Raw genomic sequence first — 18,721 nt, 5'->3', positions numbered from 1 at the left:
CATGTTTTTACTTTGTCATTATGGGTTACTGTGTGCAGACAGGTAGGTAAAAATGGCAAATTTATTCATTGAATATTATATCTACAACACACTAAGTGTTCAGAAAGTGAAGCAGTTTGCTTATTTTCTAAACCCGCTGTATGAGTAACGTCCATGTGGAAAATGACTAGGTACAGGATTTGAACCCAAAATCCAAGATCCATGATTCAGCAGCTTACCATTGTGACACTATGAGCAAATAAATGTAAAACTCTAAATATCTTCCCTCTCAACTTTTCAAATAAGAAAACACTAAGACATTTTAGCAAAATGAAATTTTGAAAAATCCTAAATGAGCTCAGGTGTACCATGTCACTTTCAAAATGACAAATCTAATTATGCCACTCTGTGCACTCCAGCCAGTCACATGGCTTCAAGCAAGAAATCAGGAAGTTCCCACTACATTCCTCTGTTGAACTGTGAACTTCAAAGCAGACACTCTGCCAAGAGCAAGTCTTCATGAAATGTCTGGGATAATTTATGAGGATATGCTGACTGAACAGAGACAGGCAGAGATTAACTAACTCATTTACAGAGGCTCCTTTCAAACATGAAATCATTTTCTGTATAAAACTTTACTACTGATTTGCAAAGAGGGTAGCACAAATGCCTTAAAATACCAGACTACTTTACTTACCTTATATTAACTTGCAGACAACTGATTTTTATTATGTTGGGTCTACTACCGTAATTCACCAAAAGATAACTGTTGATAATAAAATAAAACATGAGATGTCTGCTGTTAAGACTTCACAGTCTTTCATTTTCCTGTTTAAACACTACTCAATACATCTTCACAAAGTCTGTGATTTGATCATTTTGAAAGAAAAAAAAACATGGACCTACTGTTTTTAAATAAAAAGACTATATATCTTGCATTGTTGCCTTACAGTATTAAAAATGAGATTTAGATTATGTCTAGCATAGGCTTAATTATTTTCATGAGTTGTCACCCTTACCTTTGTGCAGTGATGTCTTTTGAGCTCACAGAAGCCAGGATGCTTGGGTCAGGCTGTAATTCTTCAGAGTCTCAACAGACAAAGGTGCCTGGAGTACTCCCATTCTTAGGTTATTAAGTCTGTGTGGAGATACTGATAGTTCAGCTATCATCTATATCATCTTTTACTGACTACAAAAACATACCTTATTTTTAGAAGAGAGGAATAACCCACACAAACACAAACATTATAATAAAAGCACATTGTTTTCATGATTTCATTTCAATTTTTACCATATACACTAAGTACATTTAATGCACTGCTTTACTGGGGTGGCCCTAGAAAACTTTAAATTGTCTTTGGTTTGAATCAAGTAGTTTTCTTGTCCTCCTCGGCAGTATAAAAAGAAAATGAAAAAGCCAACTGGCAGAAGAATACAGGATATGGCACAATATATTCTATAAATAAAACTATGGCATTATATATTTTTCACATTGTGTATTCTTCATTCTTCCTTGTGTTGCAGATCCATTTTACTATTCCAACTCCAAAAAAAAAGTCTTCTGATGATATCATGGCCTTGACATTAGTTTACTCTTCCCTTCTTCTTGTTCACTTAGTTTGAAATGTGTGTATGACAAAATCCCAGACATTGTACAGAAAATACCCAAGCCTTGATTCAAAGACAATGGATCTTCAAATAGCATATAACCTCCCAGGAGAGTAATGCAAAACTTAAAATGACCAAACATGTTGTATCTATAATTTATAACGTTAAAGAAAATGTTTATCATTAGCAGACATGTGATCTTAATCTATCAGATAGCTATTTACTGCATTTAACATAAACACAAGATATAACAACCATAAACATTTGAGAGCTTTATAGCCTGATCAGATCTTAAGAAGACTCAATGTAACTACCTGTAGTCACAAACTGTAAACTCCCAAACATCAGTCACAAACAAACTGTAATCTTTACCCAAAACAACATAATTACACTATGGCTATCACAATATTATGTTAACTGTGTTTTTATCAATCTGTGGTATTTCAATATAACCTATAACCCAATTGCACAGGCAAACACACTGCTATCGGGTAAACCCTCTTTATGTTGAAGGTTTTTAGAAATGGTTTGCAAACACATAATTACATACATTTAAGATTCCCGAACAATAATCCAGCATTTGTCTTTTTAGTCTTCCATGTACTAAAAACACAACCAACTAAAAACTTGCAAGCAAGTATGACAAGGTTTCTATTTGCATTTAATGTTAAATGATAATAATAAACTATATATTCTCTAACTTCTGGTTATTTTAGACAATTATTTAAACAGGTGGAAAAAAAGTAAAGGTTACAGCTTACAACAACACATAGCCACTACAGCCACATACCATACTTGCTGCTTGATAATTTGCATGCAGACATCAGAGCTCCCAATTTTCCGTGGATGGGGATTTTCTTTTTGAGGGTTGCAATGTAAAATCTTTTCCATCCACAAGATGGCGTACTAAGCTATGAGACAAATCTAGCAAATGCTTGCTTTTACTTCTGTCATCTGTACCTTAAGCACAATAATCAAGTTAGCAGATTATATCGGTCTATAATGATAGAAGGTTGATTAAATATTTTTTCTAGGAATAAATTTTGTTTATGTAGAAGTTACCTGGGTATATCTGGATATATGCTTTGCTGCTGATCAATATGACAAGCGTGGGAAAAGGAGGGTGTAAAATATAGATGGAAGAATTTATAGTTTGACAGGCAAGTGACTAATTAATATATGCCAAGGCTATTTTTCTGGTAATTTTTGCTAGAATTTTTTGCTACATTTTATATAACCTATAAAGCCATTGTAATCTATTACATTCTTCACATCAAACTATTAATATCTGAAGGAGTTACTTTGAATCTGCATGCAGTTACTTTGCACAACCAATAAATGTGCCTTAGGATTGATAGGTTTGATATAAAATATTTTTTTATTTGTAAAAATAAATAAATAAATAAATAAAAATAAAAACTTTCCAAACACTTTAGGCAAACAGCTCCTTAGCTCCCCATTCTATACACAAAAAAGCAGGGAAAAACAAAGGAGCATCTATAATCCATCTCCTTGTGTGTCTGCTTCCTCTGTGGGGAACTATTTTGGGTTTAGGCTTCAAATCCGCCAGTGTCTTTTGGACTTCGAGTCACAAGGTTTCAGGTTTTTACTACATTCAGTGTATATTTCTGGTTATAAAAATTTTAATGTCTTTAAAGTTACCTCCAAAATAATCTTAAATTTAAAATATAGAGATATTGTACAATCATGCAAATGTGTTTGTGATACTCCAATCTAATATAAGAAGTTCAGCCACTGAAAGTGCTCTTTCTCCACTCTTAATCCAGTGCGTACCAAATGTCCTCTGCACTTCGATGTGCACATTAAAACACTGTGCTTACTTTTAGAGAATCTGAATTTATGTGCATTACTCCTTTGTATGTACACTTCCCAAAATTATGTTGTTTTCCTACAGCACATTCATGGTATTTTTTCTCCCAAGTATCTTCTACTGGTGGTGGTAGCAGTAGTAATAGAAATGTAGCATGTACACAGTACAGTGAAATTTGTACTTGTATGTCCAACCAAGTTGCAGCACATCACCATTCTCTGATGGCATGATAAACAAGAATGTACTAAACACAATGAAAGTAAATTGAAACAACAGAAAAAGGTGTGCATCTTTTATGCCATGGCCACATAAAGACAATCCCTGCAAGAAATGCAGGCAAGTCAACAAGTAGCCAATACTGCAGCTAGCAACAATGTAAATTTTTAGAAAGACATTCTGAGCCTTGCTTCTGCAAGTCATAACACATTTTTGCATACATTTTTATAAATTCTATAATGAAGTACCAATAAGAAGTAATTACTTTGGTTTTTTTTTTTCCTCTCCATTTGGACAAAGTAGGAGAATGTCTGAATAAGAGGCTGACTCAGAGCCAATAGAATGAATGGCCTGTTTTGTTTTTAAGTGACTATAGCCATAAAATGATTTCACTATCAGTAGTATAATCTATCATAAATGCGGCTAAGTAGACAATCAACGGTTTTCAATAGACATGAATATTAAAGTTGCCTCAATTTAAGAGAGACAGAAAAAAAACAAAACATTGGTAAGCAAACACCAGTTCATTATAAACTCTAAAACTGGTAGGGAGTGCCTGCAATATGCCATATGAAAGCATAACAATGGTGAAACACATATCTAATAGTTAACAGTTAAATGTCTCTTTTATATGTTATGATGACTCATAACTTGCACCCTGCAAAAGTCATGAATACACCCAAGTTTATTTTGCAATAATATATCAGCAGAAACTAAAATCTAATAAAATTCTAAAAACCTATTCTTTCACAAGTGATTTAAAAAAAAAAAGTGGGGGGCCTAAAAAGAGATAGTTCCCAGCTAAATTTACTGCATTGCACTACTACTACATTTCCTACTAATAGATCTGATTAATTATTCAGTTATTACGTCACAGATCCAACCTTTCATCGCAAAGATAACTTTCATAAGAGGGAAGGAAAAAAAATGAATACCTTCATTACCTTATAAAAACAATAGGGCACCCTAGACCATGTGTACAGCACAATAATACACCAAGGAAAACAAACATTGGACATGACAGCCAGTCAGCAGACTGCCATGGCAGTTTATCTCATTAACACAACCGCTATTCTACTATGGAGAGTCGGTATAAACCCAAAAAACAGGAAATCTGAGTGAACAGCACAAAGAACTTCATCATACCATATACAATAGGTGCAGCAACAGGGTCCATCCCTACAACATTGTCTGGGAGTAAATGAAAGGATACGTAACAGGAGAGGTATTTCCAATAATCCAGTAAATAGATAAGTTTACTAGAAATGCTATAACACCAGAGAACAGGACCATAACCTGTAAAGAAAAAAAAAAAATGTTGAGAAATAAATTTGTGGAAAAAGTTGACACAATATTGAACACTCTGTTTAGGGACTACAGCATAGCAGTTACAGTATCACTAAAAGAAATGATTTTAAAAAGTGACATAGTGCCTCTGGCAGTTAACATTAACTCACAAGTCTGCCCGTTCAGTTCCTACCGTTGACTGACCATGAGGCACAGGCGTAGCATCAAGTCTCTAAAGTACAACAGAAACTTGTCTGTGGCTGACTTTTGGCTTTTCGGCTATGTCTAGGTGGCACAGTTTAAAGGAAATGTCCAAAAACTGTATGACTTTGCACTTTAAAACACTGCAATGACAGGTGGTCTATGAGTGAGACAGTGAGGAAACTCTCGTTACCTTATTCAAATGTTGTTTAAACAATGAGTCCAATTAATGACAGTGCCATTTTTAGATAAGAAATATCTTTTTTTTTTTCCCCAGAGGAAAAAACTAAAACAAAAACTTTTCAATATGTAGGACATTATTCTGCCAGATCTGACCTTTCTATCGAACAAACAGTCAGTTTCTGCTGAAACTAATCTTATAATTTATTTGAAGAACAAGTTGCACTGGTTTTTCAGGGAATCCAGTACTAATGGAATTCTACATTGCTCTCCTAAAAGGTTTGTTGGTGCATTTAGTGCTTTTATATCCTGTAGAAGATACTGCACTGCTATTCTTAGCTGAACAAGGGAGCCGGAAAGGCCTGTTACCAGGTTTCAATTAAATTCTTTTTCTTTTTCATACAGTATATGCAAACATTTTGGAAAAAAAACATAGCTATAAAAATCAGTTAAATACAAAATTTAGCTTATGTGATTAAATAAGCTCAACCAAGTTTGCACACAATCTGTAAATGGACGAAGTAAAAAAACAAACAAAAAAAAATACAACAACATTTGCCAAAGTGGGAAATACTTTGTAGTCCCATCAACATTTATGACATATCACAACTAATTTCATGTTAAATTTGATTCACAAATATTTGGCCTGTGTTTTTACTCCATGCTACATAACAGAAATATAAAACACTGGACTGTTAATATGCTTGGATCCTGAATAGTTAATAGGAACTGGTAAATTGCAAGTAATTACGTGTGACATGCACACACCATAAACTAAAAGGATTTCCAGTCAGCAGTTGTTAAGGTAACCTTTTGAAGAAAAGACAAACATGATACTTAAAAACACTGCAATTCTGTTCAGAACCCATAATGTATTTTACGTAGTAAACACTATGATAAACTGCCTTAAAAGGCAAAAACTTGTAAAATGTAGGAAGAAAATTAAAGCCACACACAACAGTAAACCTAAATTGGTCACTGACATAACACAGGACAAATAAATGAAGAATTGTTACCATTACCATTTTATTCTAAAATATCAGTATTTGGTCTATAATGACATAGTGTTGTCAGAAAGAGAAGGTATTGGAGAAATGTGCTTTATGTTTGATGCTGCTCAACTATAATCCGGTTTCCCATAACCATATTAAAAACAAAGCAGGTAAAAAGAAAATAGGCTGTGAAAAGCATAATATAGAAGGAAGTGACTGACTTAATATTTATTTTTTATTTCATCTTATTAAGTTGGGCAAAAAGAATGAAAGAAAAGCAATGTTTACCTAGTTTTATAAACCCAACCATCAATCCATCTCCTGAAGTCATTAAAGTAAGCAACTATAGTAGATTCCAAAAGAATCATTGCAAAGCAGGGAACAATTCTGGGAACATCGGCCATTCCAACACACAATATACTTGATTTTAAAGACTGAATTAGTAGAAGAGAGCAAGCTAGGAGTCACCCAATAACCTAGCATGTGGAAGAAAAAACAACAAACAACTAATGTTTAAACAGAGAGAATGAGAAATCTTCTGGACTGTGACAAAACAAGGATAACAACCTAGTGTTTCAGAGCTGGGAGGCCTTACCAATAGCAAGAATAACCATTATGGTCCATGCCACACTAGAAATGTTGGGTATTTTAATTTATAAGGATCAGGTGTGGCAAAATTAAAAAGAAAAATACCATTAACCTTTGAATATTCATTAACCCTCAGCAAAAGTAAAGTAATCCAAAACATGGCAGGGCTTAAAATATAAGTAGCAAGGGATCACCAACATTTTGTTTACGATATAAACATGCTGGAGAGAATGCAGTAATAGCCTGCCAGATTAGATTTGCTCACAGATAAGGAAATTGCTAGATCAAACAGAAATAAAATGTTGCATTCTGTGTGGTGGTTTCAGGTGTAGAAATTCAAAGACTATTGTTCTGTCTCCAATTCCTTTTGCATCAATGACAAATAGCAGTGTACATGATAAGTGCTCAAATTTTACACACACCTCTAAAAAAGCTAACAGCTGTACTAATTTAAAAATTTTACACCTTTGCTTACATAACCCAGTTATGGTTAAACAATAAACATAACTTCACCACGGTGGCGTAATAGACTGGCTCCAGTTCTAGTTTTTTTTTACTTTTATTGATTTTATTGTAATCATTTCATACAAATAGACACATTTTTACAAAAAATAGGATAAAAAAAAATCAACCCCCACCCCTGAGAAAGAGAGCATGGCCAACAGCGTAAAAATTAAAGCTAGTAAAAATATGTAAATTGATGAGTTTAATAAGCAGATAAAGATAAATAGAGAACAAAAAGAAATTGGAAGATAATCTGCTTCCTCAGTGCTTTAAGAGCTTATTCTAAAATGTTATTGATTAGATCCTGCCAGGTTTTGAAAAAGTACTGTACAGATCCTCTAAGTGAGAATTTGATTTTTTCCAATTTCAAATAATATAAAACATCAGTTACCCACTGACTTAAAAGAGGAGACTTAGGATTCTTCCAGTTGAGCAAGATAAGTCCACGTGCCAATAGTGTAGTGAAGGCAATCATAGTTTGTTTGTCCTTCTCCACTTTAAGCCCATCTGGAAGAACACCAAACACAACGGTTAATGGGTTAGGAGGGATTGTGACACCAAGGCTGTCTGAAAGGCACTTAAAAGGTTTTGTCCAGAATGATGTTAATTTGGTGCAGGCCCAAAACATGTGACCCTGTGAGGCTGCAACTGGATTGCAGCATTCACAGGTTGGATCTTGCCCTGGAAACATTTTGGACAATTTTAAGCGAGACAGATGTGCTCTATATAATTTTGAGTTGAATAATTGTATGCTTTGCACATATGGAGCTCAAGTGAATTCTCTGCATTGCTACCTTCCACTCCTTTTCTGATATGTTGAGTGAGAGATCATTTTCCCACTGTCCTCTAGGATCTTTGAAAGGGAGGGACTATAAAATGGTTTTGTGTATTGGAGAAATGCTGTCTGAGTCCTCAAAACTGAGCAATATTTTTTTCAGCATAGAGGAACGTGGGAAATGAGGAAAATCGGGCAGGTTCTGTTTAACAAAGTTTTTAATTTGAAGATAATGAAAGAAATATGTTGCTGGAAAGTTACATTTGGAATGTAATTGTTCATAGGATGCAAAGATGTTGTCTATGTAAAGATCTCTAAGTGATTTAATCCCAAACGTTTTCCAGATATTAAAAACTGCATATGTTTGTGAGGGTTGAAAAAGGTGGTTCTCATGCAGAGATGCCACAGATAAAAGATTCTCTATCTTAAAATGCTTCCTACATTAGTTCCATATTCTGAGTGAGTGAAGCACAATTGGGTTGTTAGTATATTGGCAATAACTTGCAATTATGGGGGCACAAAGCAGGGAATATAAAGAAGTACTGCAGGATTTTATTTCTATTGCGGACCAACGTGTGTATGTTCATCTATTTGTGTCCAGATTTTTATAGCTTCTATGTTTGCTGCCCAGTAATAAAACTGAAAGTTAGGCAGAGCCATGTCACCTTCTGCCTTAAGTCTTTGTAGGGACACCCTTTGGATTCGTGAATGTTTTAAGTTCCAAATGAATGAGGTTATGGTTGAATCTAATTGCTTAAAAAATGATTTATTGATGTATATTGGAATGTTTTGAAATAAAAAGAGAAGCTTAGGAAGGATATTAATCTTAACAACTTTAATTCTTCCAGCTAGAGTGAGATGAAGGGTTGACCACCTATGCAAGTCTTGCTTAATTTTTTCCATATAGACGGCAAAATTTTGTTGATAAAAAGCTTTATGTTTACTTGTGATGTTTACCCCTAGGTATCTAAACTTATGCCTTCTCTTCTAGTTGCAGTGCTATTATGGCTGATTGTATTAGTGACCAATCCACTTGCACTCCCAAAGTATTAGTGTGTGTTTAATCAGTGCCCATCAGTTCAATGCTGTTCTGATAAAATTGGGGAAAAAAAACAAAACACCACAGTAGGTTGCTGATTAACTAATCAGTGGCTGCAGAGTGTAATGGGCAGATGTATAGGCTATGCGAAGACTGAATAAAAATGCAAAATCATTTCTTTCATTTTTATACTCAAAGTTTGTACTGAACAAGATTTTTAGGGAGGAAAAAGTCCTTCTTCACTGACAAACATGTTTCACAGGTTGAATGTGAAAAATTCAGCAAATCGTAATTGTTTAAGCGCTATTATTCCAAACTTCAAAAGGTGAAAAACTAACTTTCATGATAGAAATTAAACATTTTGATTTCAAGATGTTTATGCTTTACAGATTTTTTTTTGTATTCCGATGACAGATCTGAGAATGAAACTTAATGCAATATGTCACTTCTAAATACAGAGAGTGGTAAGGACCACATATGTTTATTTTATGCTTAAACTTTAAAATCTTAAGAATGGCTTCTAAATATAAATGTAAAACACATATGTATGAAATGTTCATCAAGAAGACACAATACTAACATGCTTAACAGGTTTATAAGTAAAAGAAATATTTTACTGTTACACTAACAGGCCTATTGTTTACTAAGATGCAATTTCAAATTCATTTTTACTCTTTTCTTTTTCCAATTGAAAGTGTAAGCTGCTGGACTTAAAACAAGCTCACTGTTAAAACTGAAAATGTACAAATTAATCAAAGTAGCTTTTCTTGCTGTTTGTCTAATTGCACAGGACGACTTTTCAGATTCCTCTTTCTCAGTTTATTAATCCACTTCATTTAATGTAAAGGCTAATATTCCATTTGTCTCTTGATTTCTGTTAAAACAAGCCTCGATGTGCTACTCTGTACTTACAATGCAGGAAGTTTGCCGGGCTGGCTCAGCTACCATAATACCTCGTGTAAAGTTGCACTGCAGCTAAATTACCATAAAGCACAGAAAAGCATGGGCTGAAAAAATGGTTTTTAATTTATGATCGGCTAATTTACTGATCACCAATCAAGTCATTTTATAGTGAAAATCTGCCGATTTACATCAGTGACTGATTGATTGGATCATTCCTTCAAAAAAGTAATTAAGGATAAATTACAATATAGCTTTAATAAAAGTAGTCCACAGGCCGGGGTAGAGGTCTAAAACTACAAATATGTACATTTAGAAGCTGCACTGTTTCCAGTAGAACAAAAAAAATGCAATGCATTTTGAATCTATGTTCATGACAACAAAAATTTTGAAACAAGATGAATTTGTGAAGCTTATAAACACATACACACACAATATAGACATCAAACAACATAAGAAAAAAGTAATAATTATTCTCCAAAACCCACAATCTGTTTAACATGACCACTTCTAGACATATTCATCATGATGACGTAAATAACTTCTGAGGTTATGATGTAAGGTTCATGCGACTTAGTGGATAGCATCTGGATAAGTGCTACTATGAAATCTGGAATTCTTGGCAACGATTCACCTCAGCCAACTACCAGATGGAAGAAGAGTGAAAAGATGACTTCCCAAATTTTTGCTTATCAGTGCTGGCTTAATTTACCTTCATCTGAATATGAACAAGCCCCTATATGGTTGACTGTTGTGTATATTAAGTTGTGTTTGCTGCTTGCATTTTCCGTGTTTCTGTTAGACTGCCCTATGATTAATTCATGGAGTGGTAATAAAGGGGCAAAGAAAGTTATTTGTGGCTTTGTTTATAATTTACACTTTGTTCTTCTATCATTATCATGTTGTGTGTATTGGCTGTCTTCTTATTAAATGGAGCAAGAAGAAGTGAACTATGAATGTAATTAACATTCTTTGCTCAACTACTTTCAGTAGCTCCTGTTATTCCTTAGAGTTTTCCCATGCTTAAACAGTACAGTATGTCAGTGAATAAATGCATTCCCCACACAAAACACACTGTATGTTTTTACAGTCTTCATTTTCAAATGTTTCAAATGAACCATGCTATATTACATGGGGTACACATCGGAGTACTTATAAGGCAGGTCTGATCTAAATCAAAGTTTTCATTGCACAGTTTAAAATATGTTGTGTAACATCTCATTCAGTTATCATTTAGGCAATGTTTGGTACAAATTATTTAGTGCGTCAAAAAAAACCCCAGTAATTTCACCATCTCTACACTAAAATAATTTTATCATTGTTCACTTCATTGGACAGAAGTCAAAAGAAATATGGTAAGACACAGTCATCTCAAATTTTGAGGATGTTACTTGTAGGCAAAGTTACACCTTTGCCCACAGGTATCTTGAATGTTAATAATGTTGTATCTCTGCATTTCAAACATAAATATGTATCTGCTATGACAAGAATGCCAATGCCTGTGTTTAAGTCATTAATAGACTCACCCATTACATATGCTATTGTCATTACTTATAAAAGTGGAATTATGAATTTCTATTCAAAATTGCAATTATTTTTAAATACCAAAAACAGGAAACGATTCCAGTAAGATTACTTGTTCTGCTTTGTTGGAGAAAACTGTACAAGAAATCATATTTAAATCCATTCGCACCACCTAATTTCATTCTCAATGGTTTGTTTGAAACAGAAGTGCAAATCATTAATCTAATCCTTGATTTGTTTCTCTTTGTGAGCTGAAATAAAAGCCAAATAATTATCTAAAATCAGGGCTGCAAATTAAAATTAGAAATTTGTAAATAACTGGACCTACTACAGCTGTGAAGCAGCAACACTAACTACTGTGCCACTGTCACCCTTGCACATACAGTGCATCCGTAAAGTATTCACAGTGCATCACTTTTTCCACATTTTGTTATGTTACAGCCTTATTCCAAAATGGATTCAATTCATTTTTTTCCTCAGAATTCTACACACAACACCCCATAATGACAACGTGAAAAAGTTTACTTGAGGTTTTTGCAAATTTATTAAAAATAAAAAAACTGAGAAATCACATGTACATAAGTATTCACAACCTTTGCTCAATACTTAGTCGATGCACCTTTGGCAGCAATTCCAGCCTCAAGTCTTTTTGAATATGATGCCCCAAGCTTGGCACACCTATCCTTGGCCAGTTTCGCCCATTCCACTTTGCAGCACCTCTCAAGCTCCATCAGGTTGGATGGGAAGCATCGGTGCACAGCCATTTTAAGATCTCTCGAGATGTTCAATCAGATTCAAGTCTGGGCTCTGGCTGGACCACTCAAGGACATTCACAGAAGCCGCTGAAAGATGAACCGTCGCCCCAGTCTGAGGTCAAGAGCAATCTGGAGCAGGTTTTCATCCAGGATATCTCTGTACATTGCTGCAGTCATCTTTCCCTTTATCCTGACTAGTCTCCCAGTCCCAGCCGCTGAAAAACATCCCCACAGCATGATGCTGCCACCACCATGCTTCACTGTAGGGATGGTATTGGCCTGGTGATGAGCGGTGCCTGGTTTCCTCCAAACGTGACGCCTGGCATTCACACCAAAGAGTTCAATCTTTGTCTCATCAGACCAGAGAATTTTCTTTCTCATGGTCTGAGAGTCCTTCAGGTGCCTTTTGGCAAACTCCAGGCGGGCTGCCATGTGCCTTTTACTAAGGAGTGGCTTCCGTCTGGCCACTCTACCATACAGGCCTGATTGGTGGATTGCTGCAGAGATGGTTGTCCTTCTGGAAGGTTCTCCTCTCTCCACAGAGGACCTCTGGAGCTCTGACAGAGTGACCATCGGGTTCTTGGTTACCTCCCTGACTAAGGCCCTTCTCCCCCGATCGCTCGGTTTAGATGGCCGGCCAGCTCTAGGAAGAGTCCTGGTGGTTTTGAACTTCTTCCACTTATGGATGATGGAGGCCACTGTGCTCATTGGGACCTTCAAAGCAGTAGAAAGTTTTCTGTAACCTTCCCCAGATTTGTGCCTCGAGACAATCCTGTCTCGGAGGTCTACAGACAATTCCTTTGACTTCATGCTTGGTTTGTGTTCTGACATGAACTGTCAACTGTGGGACCTTATATAGACAGGTGTGTGCCTTTCCAAATCATGTCCAATCAACTGAATTTACCACAGATGGACTCCAATTAAGCTGCAGAAACATCTCAAGGATGATCAGGGGAAACAGGATGCACCTGAGCTCAATTTTGAACTTCATGGAAAAGGCTGTGAATATTTATGTACATGTGCTTTCTCAATTTTTTTATTTTTAATAAATTTGCAAAAACCTCAAGTAAACTTTTTTCACGTTGTCATTATGGGGTGTTGTGTGTAGAATTCTGAGAAAAAAATGAATTTAATCCATTTTGGAATAAGGCTGTAACATAACAAAATGTGGAAAAAGTGATGCGCTGTGAATACTTTCCGGATGCACTGTACATACAGATACAATAAATATTTACATGTCAAAGTAGGGAGAGAAAAGAAAAAAAAAAAAAAAAACTTACCACCGCTGAGACAGACCATGGCCCAAAGATCCCTCCTTCTCCAGTCAGGGGTTCAAAGAATGGTATGATAAGAAGTAAAAATGCTGAAGACATGGGGGCCTGATAGTAGAGCAGCTGCATGGAATTAACCTGAAGCTCATGCTGCTTTGCTCCAACCCACTAAAATGTGAGACAATAAAGAGAAGTAGATACAGAACAATTCCCAGAGACAAAAAAACTAAATCAATAGAAACAATGGCTCTTTACTTAATTATATACAGTCAGTCAGTTATGGTTAGTAATTGTTTGTAGTCCATTGTTTGTGGACTTTCCTTCTAAGTCAGGGGTATGGTGAACCCTGACATTTGGGATGCTGGAGAGACAGGAATGCAGTTAAGGTCTTCCCCCAATTGGTGATAAATGGATAGTAATAGACACAATTCATACATTAGAATGCAAACTATGAGAATTTTGACTGTAAACTCCTGGAGGGTGGAAACTGCATTTGCAGCCTAGAAGGTGACAGATGAAATTCACTTCATTTGATCATGGAAAGAAATTTTATTTAATCTAAATTTCCAATTGTGCATTTAACTTCTTTTTTTTTTTTTTTTTTGTGGTTTAGTTCAAAATGCCTCCTCTGCATTGTCTAAATTTTCCTACCAAACAATAGTCATCGTGAACATAAGATGATGGCATAATTTCCAGACCGGCTGGTTCTTATTATATCACCCACATCCTTCAGTGAACTATAAGCTGACAATTCTGGCATTAGAAAAAAAACAAATAAAAAAAAATTTGTGTGAATTTACAATTTAATTTTAAATGTGAAAACTTTACTATTCCAAATAATGTATTAAGTTATATTTATCTCTCAGTCTTGTAGCAGTTTTGTAGCTATATATATTATATAGATTATATATGTTATATATCTTTGAAAGTATAGACTGATAGATTCAGAACAGTCTCTTTCCAATGGCCATAAATACATTAAGCAAAAATAAGCTAATTAAGGAGGTTTGAATATTTTTTTTTTTTTTGTCAGTGCTGGGAAATAGACTCATACATACTACTGTTTCTCTCGTGCATCTACTCCCCAGTGGAATAGTATTATTTTATTGTATTACTACTGATGCTATTGTTACTTTTATTTCTCTTTAATTAGATAGATAGATAGATAGATAGATAGATAGATAGATAGATAGATAGATAGATAGATAGATAGATAGATAGATAGATAGATAGATAGATAGATAGATAGATAGATAGATAGATAGATAGATAGATAGATAACTTTATTAATCCCAAGGGGAAATTCACAATTACATATAAATAATAATAATAATATATATTTACTTATAATATTACTGTTTGATTTTGTTGTGTTTAATGAAAAGTAGTGTCATTTTTTTCTTTTTGTACCCAGTCAAAGGGGCACTTGTAATTTAGTTCCAATTATTTTACAAAAGACAAGAAAGGCTGTCAATTCAAGTCAGTTCAATTTGCTGGCATGCTCAAGTGGCAAGGTCAGATTTTAAAATGGAGCTATGAGACAAAGGGCTGTACAGGACTGATTTTATTTAATTATTTATTCTAAAATAATTTTCACTACTGGTTTCTAAAAGCTTTATCCAGCTCTGACACAAAACCAAGCGTAGTCTTACAACACAAAGTATTAGGTTAAAGTCCTCAGGGACTCCTTCAAGAAGGCATACCACAAAGATTAGAAGAAGATCTGGCTACTACCCACCCTAAATTAGACTTTCCAAACCATATAAGGGTGCCAATCTCTACAATATGGTCAAAAACAAGTGGAAAGTGCAGGATGGGCGTTTCTTTATACAAGACATCTTGTATAATGGGCATGCATAGGCCAGCGCTCTAGAGTTGACGAGCAGCATGTCTTAAATCAGTTGATTTTAAACCTCTATTGGGTTGTTACAGAAACACAAAGGCATTTGCTCAACATTTTGCTTGACTTCTCACTACATCCATAATAGCTAACACAGTACAACCCATGGTACTCACCACTTGATAAAGTGAAGTGACGAGGACACCCAGGACTGCAAACAGCATTCCCAAGAAGTTGAACTTCACATCATAGTAGGAGTTTAGAACAACACCCACACTGATCGGGATCTGTAAAATAAAACAGACAGACATACACCAAGAATGTGTGTGAATTATTCAAACAAAGTGGAAGAGTACAGCATGCACAAAGTCGATTGCATTGATTATATTTAATCTTATTAAATAAACTCTTCTGAGCTCCACGTATCAACAGGCTATGTGTACACCTATTAAAATACTGAAAAATGATTTACTGGCAAAGAAGTTGGATTTGGATTATTCAAGAATGGATACAAATTATCCTTGCTTTTTCTATATTGCGGTTTCAACATTGTAAAGAATGTCACTAAGAATGATAAGATACTGTTTAATCGCAATTACTGAACCTTCACTAAGAAAAAGATGCAAAGTCCACAAATAAAATTGGTGGGACATTGGACTCAGAAGTGGCTCTGGGACATTTTAAGACTACAACCTGCAGATGACAGTTATTTACAGAACATGCTATTTTTATTTTAAACACGCTGAATCCCTGCTTTAGATTACATTAGATACTATAATTTTGTCAAAAATGACAGAACTCATTAATTCAGCCACCCAATCGAAACCAGTTTTGTTCCAGGACACTTTTTTCCAACACTTCAACTAAACTGCTCATGTATCTATTTAAATTTAATTTTCGGAACAGCTTGTTCAAATACTGGGTCAAAATGGCCAGAGTTTCTAGTCACTGGTTTATCAATTTTCAAACATTTTTCATTCACTTTTAAGGTTGCAGTGGCTCATTGTGTCAGCATTAAACAGAAAGAAGCAATCAAATTTTCACTAGAGTCAGTCCAATAAAGTGAACATATCGAGTCTGGGGAAGTGTATTCATCAACTAATCTTACCATACTGATAAGGTGGAATGTTGGAAAACCCACAAAAACTTAAAGATAACAGACAAATCTAGGGACAGCACTCTGAAGCTATATGGCAGCACCTTGTACAGTACACTTACAAATTTGACTGACACCTTTTTCCAAGGAGACACGACATTTGAGTTACAACTGATTACATTTCATTTGTTTTTCCGATTGGAACTTAGGCAAAGTGACTTGCTCATTGTCACACAGTGTCATTTGCAAAATTTTTAACCCACACCCTAAGGGTTTTAAGTTCAAAGCCTTAACCACTACACCACACTGTCTCCAACAAAAAAAAACAATACAGTATGTGAAAGTGCTTACTGATACAGATCAAATACTTTCACCTCAAATGCGTGTAGCACTTAATACTGTACTCTACATAAAAGAAATGGGTGGATGGAGATAACCTGCATAATGGCCTGCTTGTTCATGGCAAGAAGGCGGGCTGAAAAAGAACTAAAAATGGGGCCTACTCATTCACAATATGGAACAGATGAACTTCTTCATTGGTGCAGTTTCTGACCCAATGAATCTTTTTTGATATATTAACTGTTGTCCCATTGTAGTCAAACTAGAACGACTAAGCAGTGATGTCATCCCACTGTACCCTGTTTAATCTAAGTCTGTTACAAAAAGGGCCGAACTTTTACTCCAAGTGAAGTGAGCTCTGTATTTAGCCCCAAATGATGTCTGTCATCGGCAATCACTCCTTCCCTCTGTATTCTGGCAGGCGGGCATTGCTGTCTACCTACCGAGCAAACAAATATTTCATAGCGAGCGTCTTTAGAGATGAAGGAGCCAATCCATTATAGACGATATTTTACACGAAACTTGGGATTTGCCAATAGCAATTCAACCTTTGTAAGCGATCAAAGTTCGCACACGTGAGCTACAAAGAGTTTACAGGAAAAAAAAAGGAACCAGTCGTCACAATAGACTTGGTCCCCAACTTTCATATCCAAACAGGGTCGTGGCATATAAAGAGATCTCGCACTTACCAAGGTTAATTTAATTTTGGTGGAGAATGTCTTCTTATAGTATACAGTCTGGATGACGATAATCACCGGCGTGGTCATTGCTTTAGCGAGCTGGTAAGTGCCAATGGTGTTGTTCTGAAGGGACAGGTTGGTGAAAGCCACGAAGCCGCAGAAACTCAATGCCAGAAGGAAGATTCTGGAAGGCTGCAAACTTTTCGGAGCGAATATGTCCATCTTTTGACAGAGGTAGAGCCCTAGCCAAGTCACTACAAAGTGCACCAATGTCAGTGTCATGTTGGGAAAGCCATACTGCACGTAAATCCACTTGTTGATAAATACGATGCATATGGAGGAGAGCAAGTTGACCAGCAGTCCTGCAGCGATGCGCCGGTGGCCGAACAACTCGCACACTCGAGTAGCCATGACGATTGATAGCCTGCGGCGCTACCTCTAAGCTCGCACTTTACATACAATACCGCCCATTCTACCGGCAAAGTCTTCAGCAGGGTCGCCACCGCTGCCTCGGCGGCCGAACTAGCGCCTCTGCCAAAGCGCTCATTCATTACGCGGGTTCCGGCTCAACCAATGACACGCTACACGCCACGTTGACACGTCCCGCCAATCACTATGAGCTGTGGGCGGGTCGCCACTGTTTCGTCTCCAGAGAGAGGAAGTGAAGTAATACGCAGGGGCTGACGTGGAGTAAGTCGGATACAATGTCGCCTTTGTAGATATTTAAGTGTTCGGTTCACTGAGACAGACGTCGTTTTTATAAATAAGATAATAAGCAGTTTATCAGATTTCGACAGTTTGTCGAATATGACCGTATAATGGATACATAATTAAAATATTCTTAAACACTCCTAATCCATTTCTTCAGGGTCGCTGAGGTCGGCATGAGAAGATACAAATCATCGATGGGACTACTCACGCTGGACAGAATTCATGGATATTCGTTTGCCTAAATACAGTTTTACATCCATCGACAGACGTATTAAAAGAAATAACCTGAAAGCAGTCTAACCGCCTCACGCTTGACTAGCACCAAACATCGAACTCTTACGTAGTTGAAAACGCTGTGATAAATCGAAGGCTCGCTAGAATGCTGCCTTTTTGCGATTGTCCCCA

At 35.9% G+C, this 18,721-nt stretch overlaps 1 protein-coding gene across 1 annotated transcript; it reads right to left on the bottom strand.

Annotated features, from left to right (window-relative positions):
- Positions 1-1,240: 1,240 nt before the first annotated feature.
- slc35e3 (solute carrier family 35 member E3) lies at positions 1,241-18,158 on the bottom strand. Its single transcript, XM_028807297.2, has 5 exons — positions 17,615-18,158; positions 15,667-15,777; positions 13,660-13,818; positions 4,848-4,930; positions 1,241-1,736 (listed from the first exon to the last, which is right to left on the bottom strand). Exons 1-5 carry the CDS (start codon positions 18,014-18,016, stop codon positions 1,550-1,552), a joined length of 942 nt encoding a protein of 313 aa, XP_028663130.1. The 5' UTR covers positions 18,017-18,158; the 3' UTR covers positions 1,241-1,549.
- Positions 18,159-18,721: the final 563 nt, after the last annotated feature.

The sequence above is a fragment of the Erpetoichthys calabaricus genome, chromosome 1 (assembly GCF_900747795.2).
Source record: "Erpetoichthys calabaricus chromosome 1, fErpCal1.3, whole genome shotgun sequence".
NCBI classification, from domain to species: Eukaryota; Metazoa; Chordata; class Cladistia; order Polypteriformes; family Polypteridae; genus Erpetoichthys; species Erpetoichthys calabaricus.
Note: the sequence above shows the minus strand (reverse complement) of the source record. Positions and strands in the feature narration are given on the sequence as shown.

Excerpts from the sequence above, each read along its gene's own strand:
- slc35e3 (XM_028807297.2), bottom strand. The coding sequence starts at position 18,016 with ATGGCTACTCGAGTGTGCGAGTTGTTCGGCCACCGGCGCATCGCTGCA. Across the intron at positions 15,778-17,614 it reads CCAAAATTAAATTAACCTTG|ATCCCGATCAGTGTGGGTGT; the intron begins GTAAGTGCGAGA and ends TTTATTTTACAG. Across the intron at positions 1,737-4,847 it reads GGAAATACCTCTCCTGTTAC|ATACAACATGTTTGGTCATT; the intron begins GTATCCTTTCAT and ends TATAAATTATAG.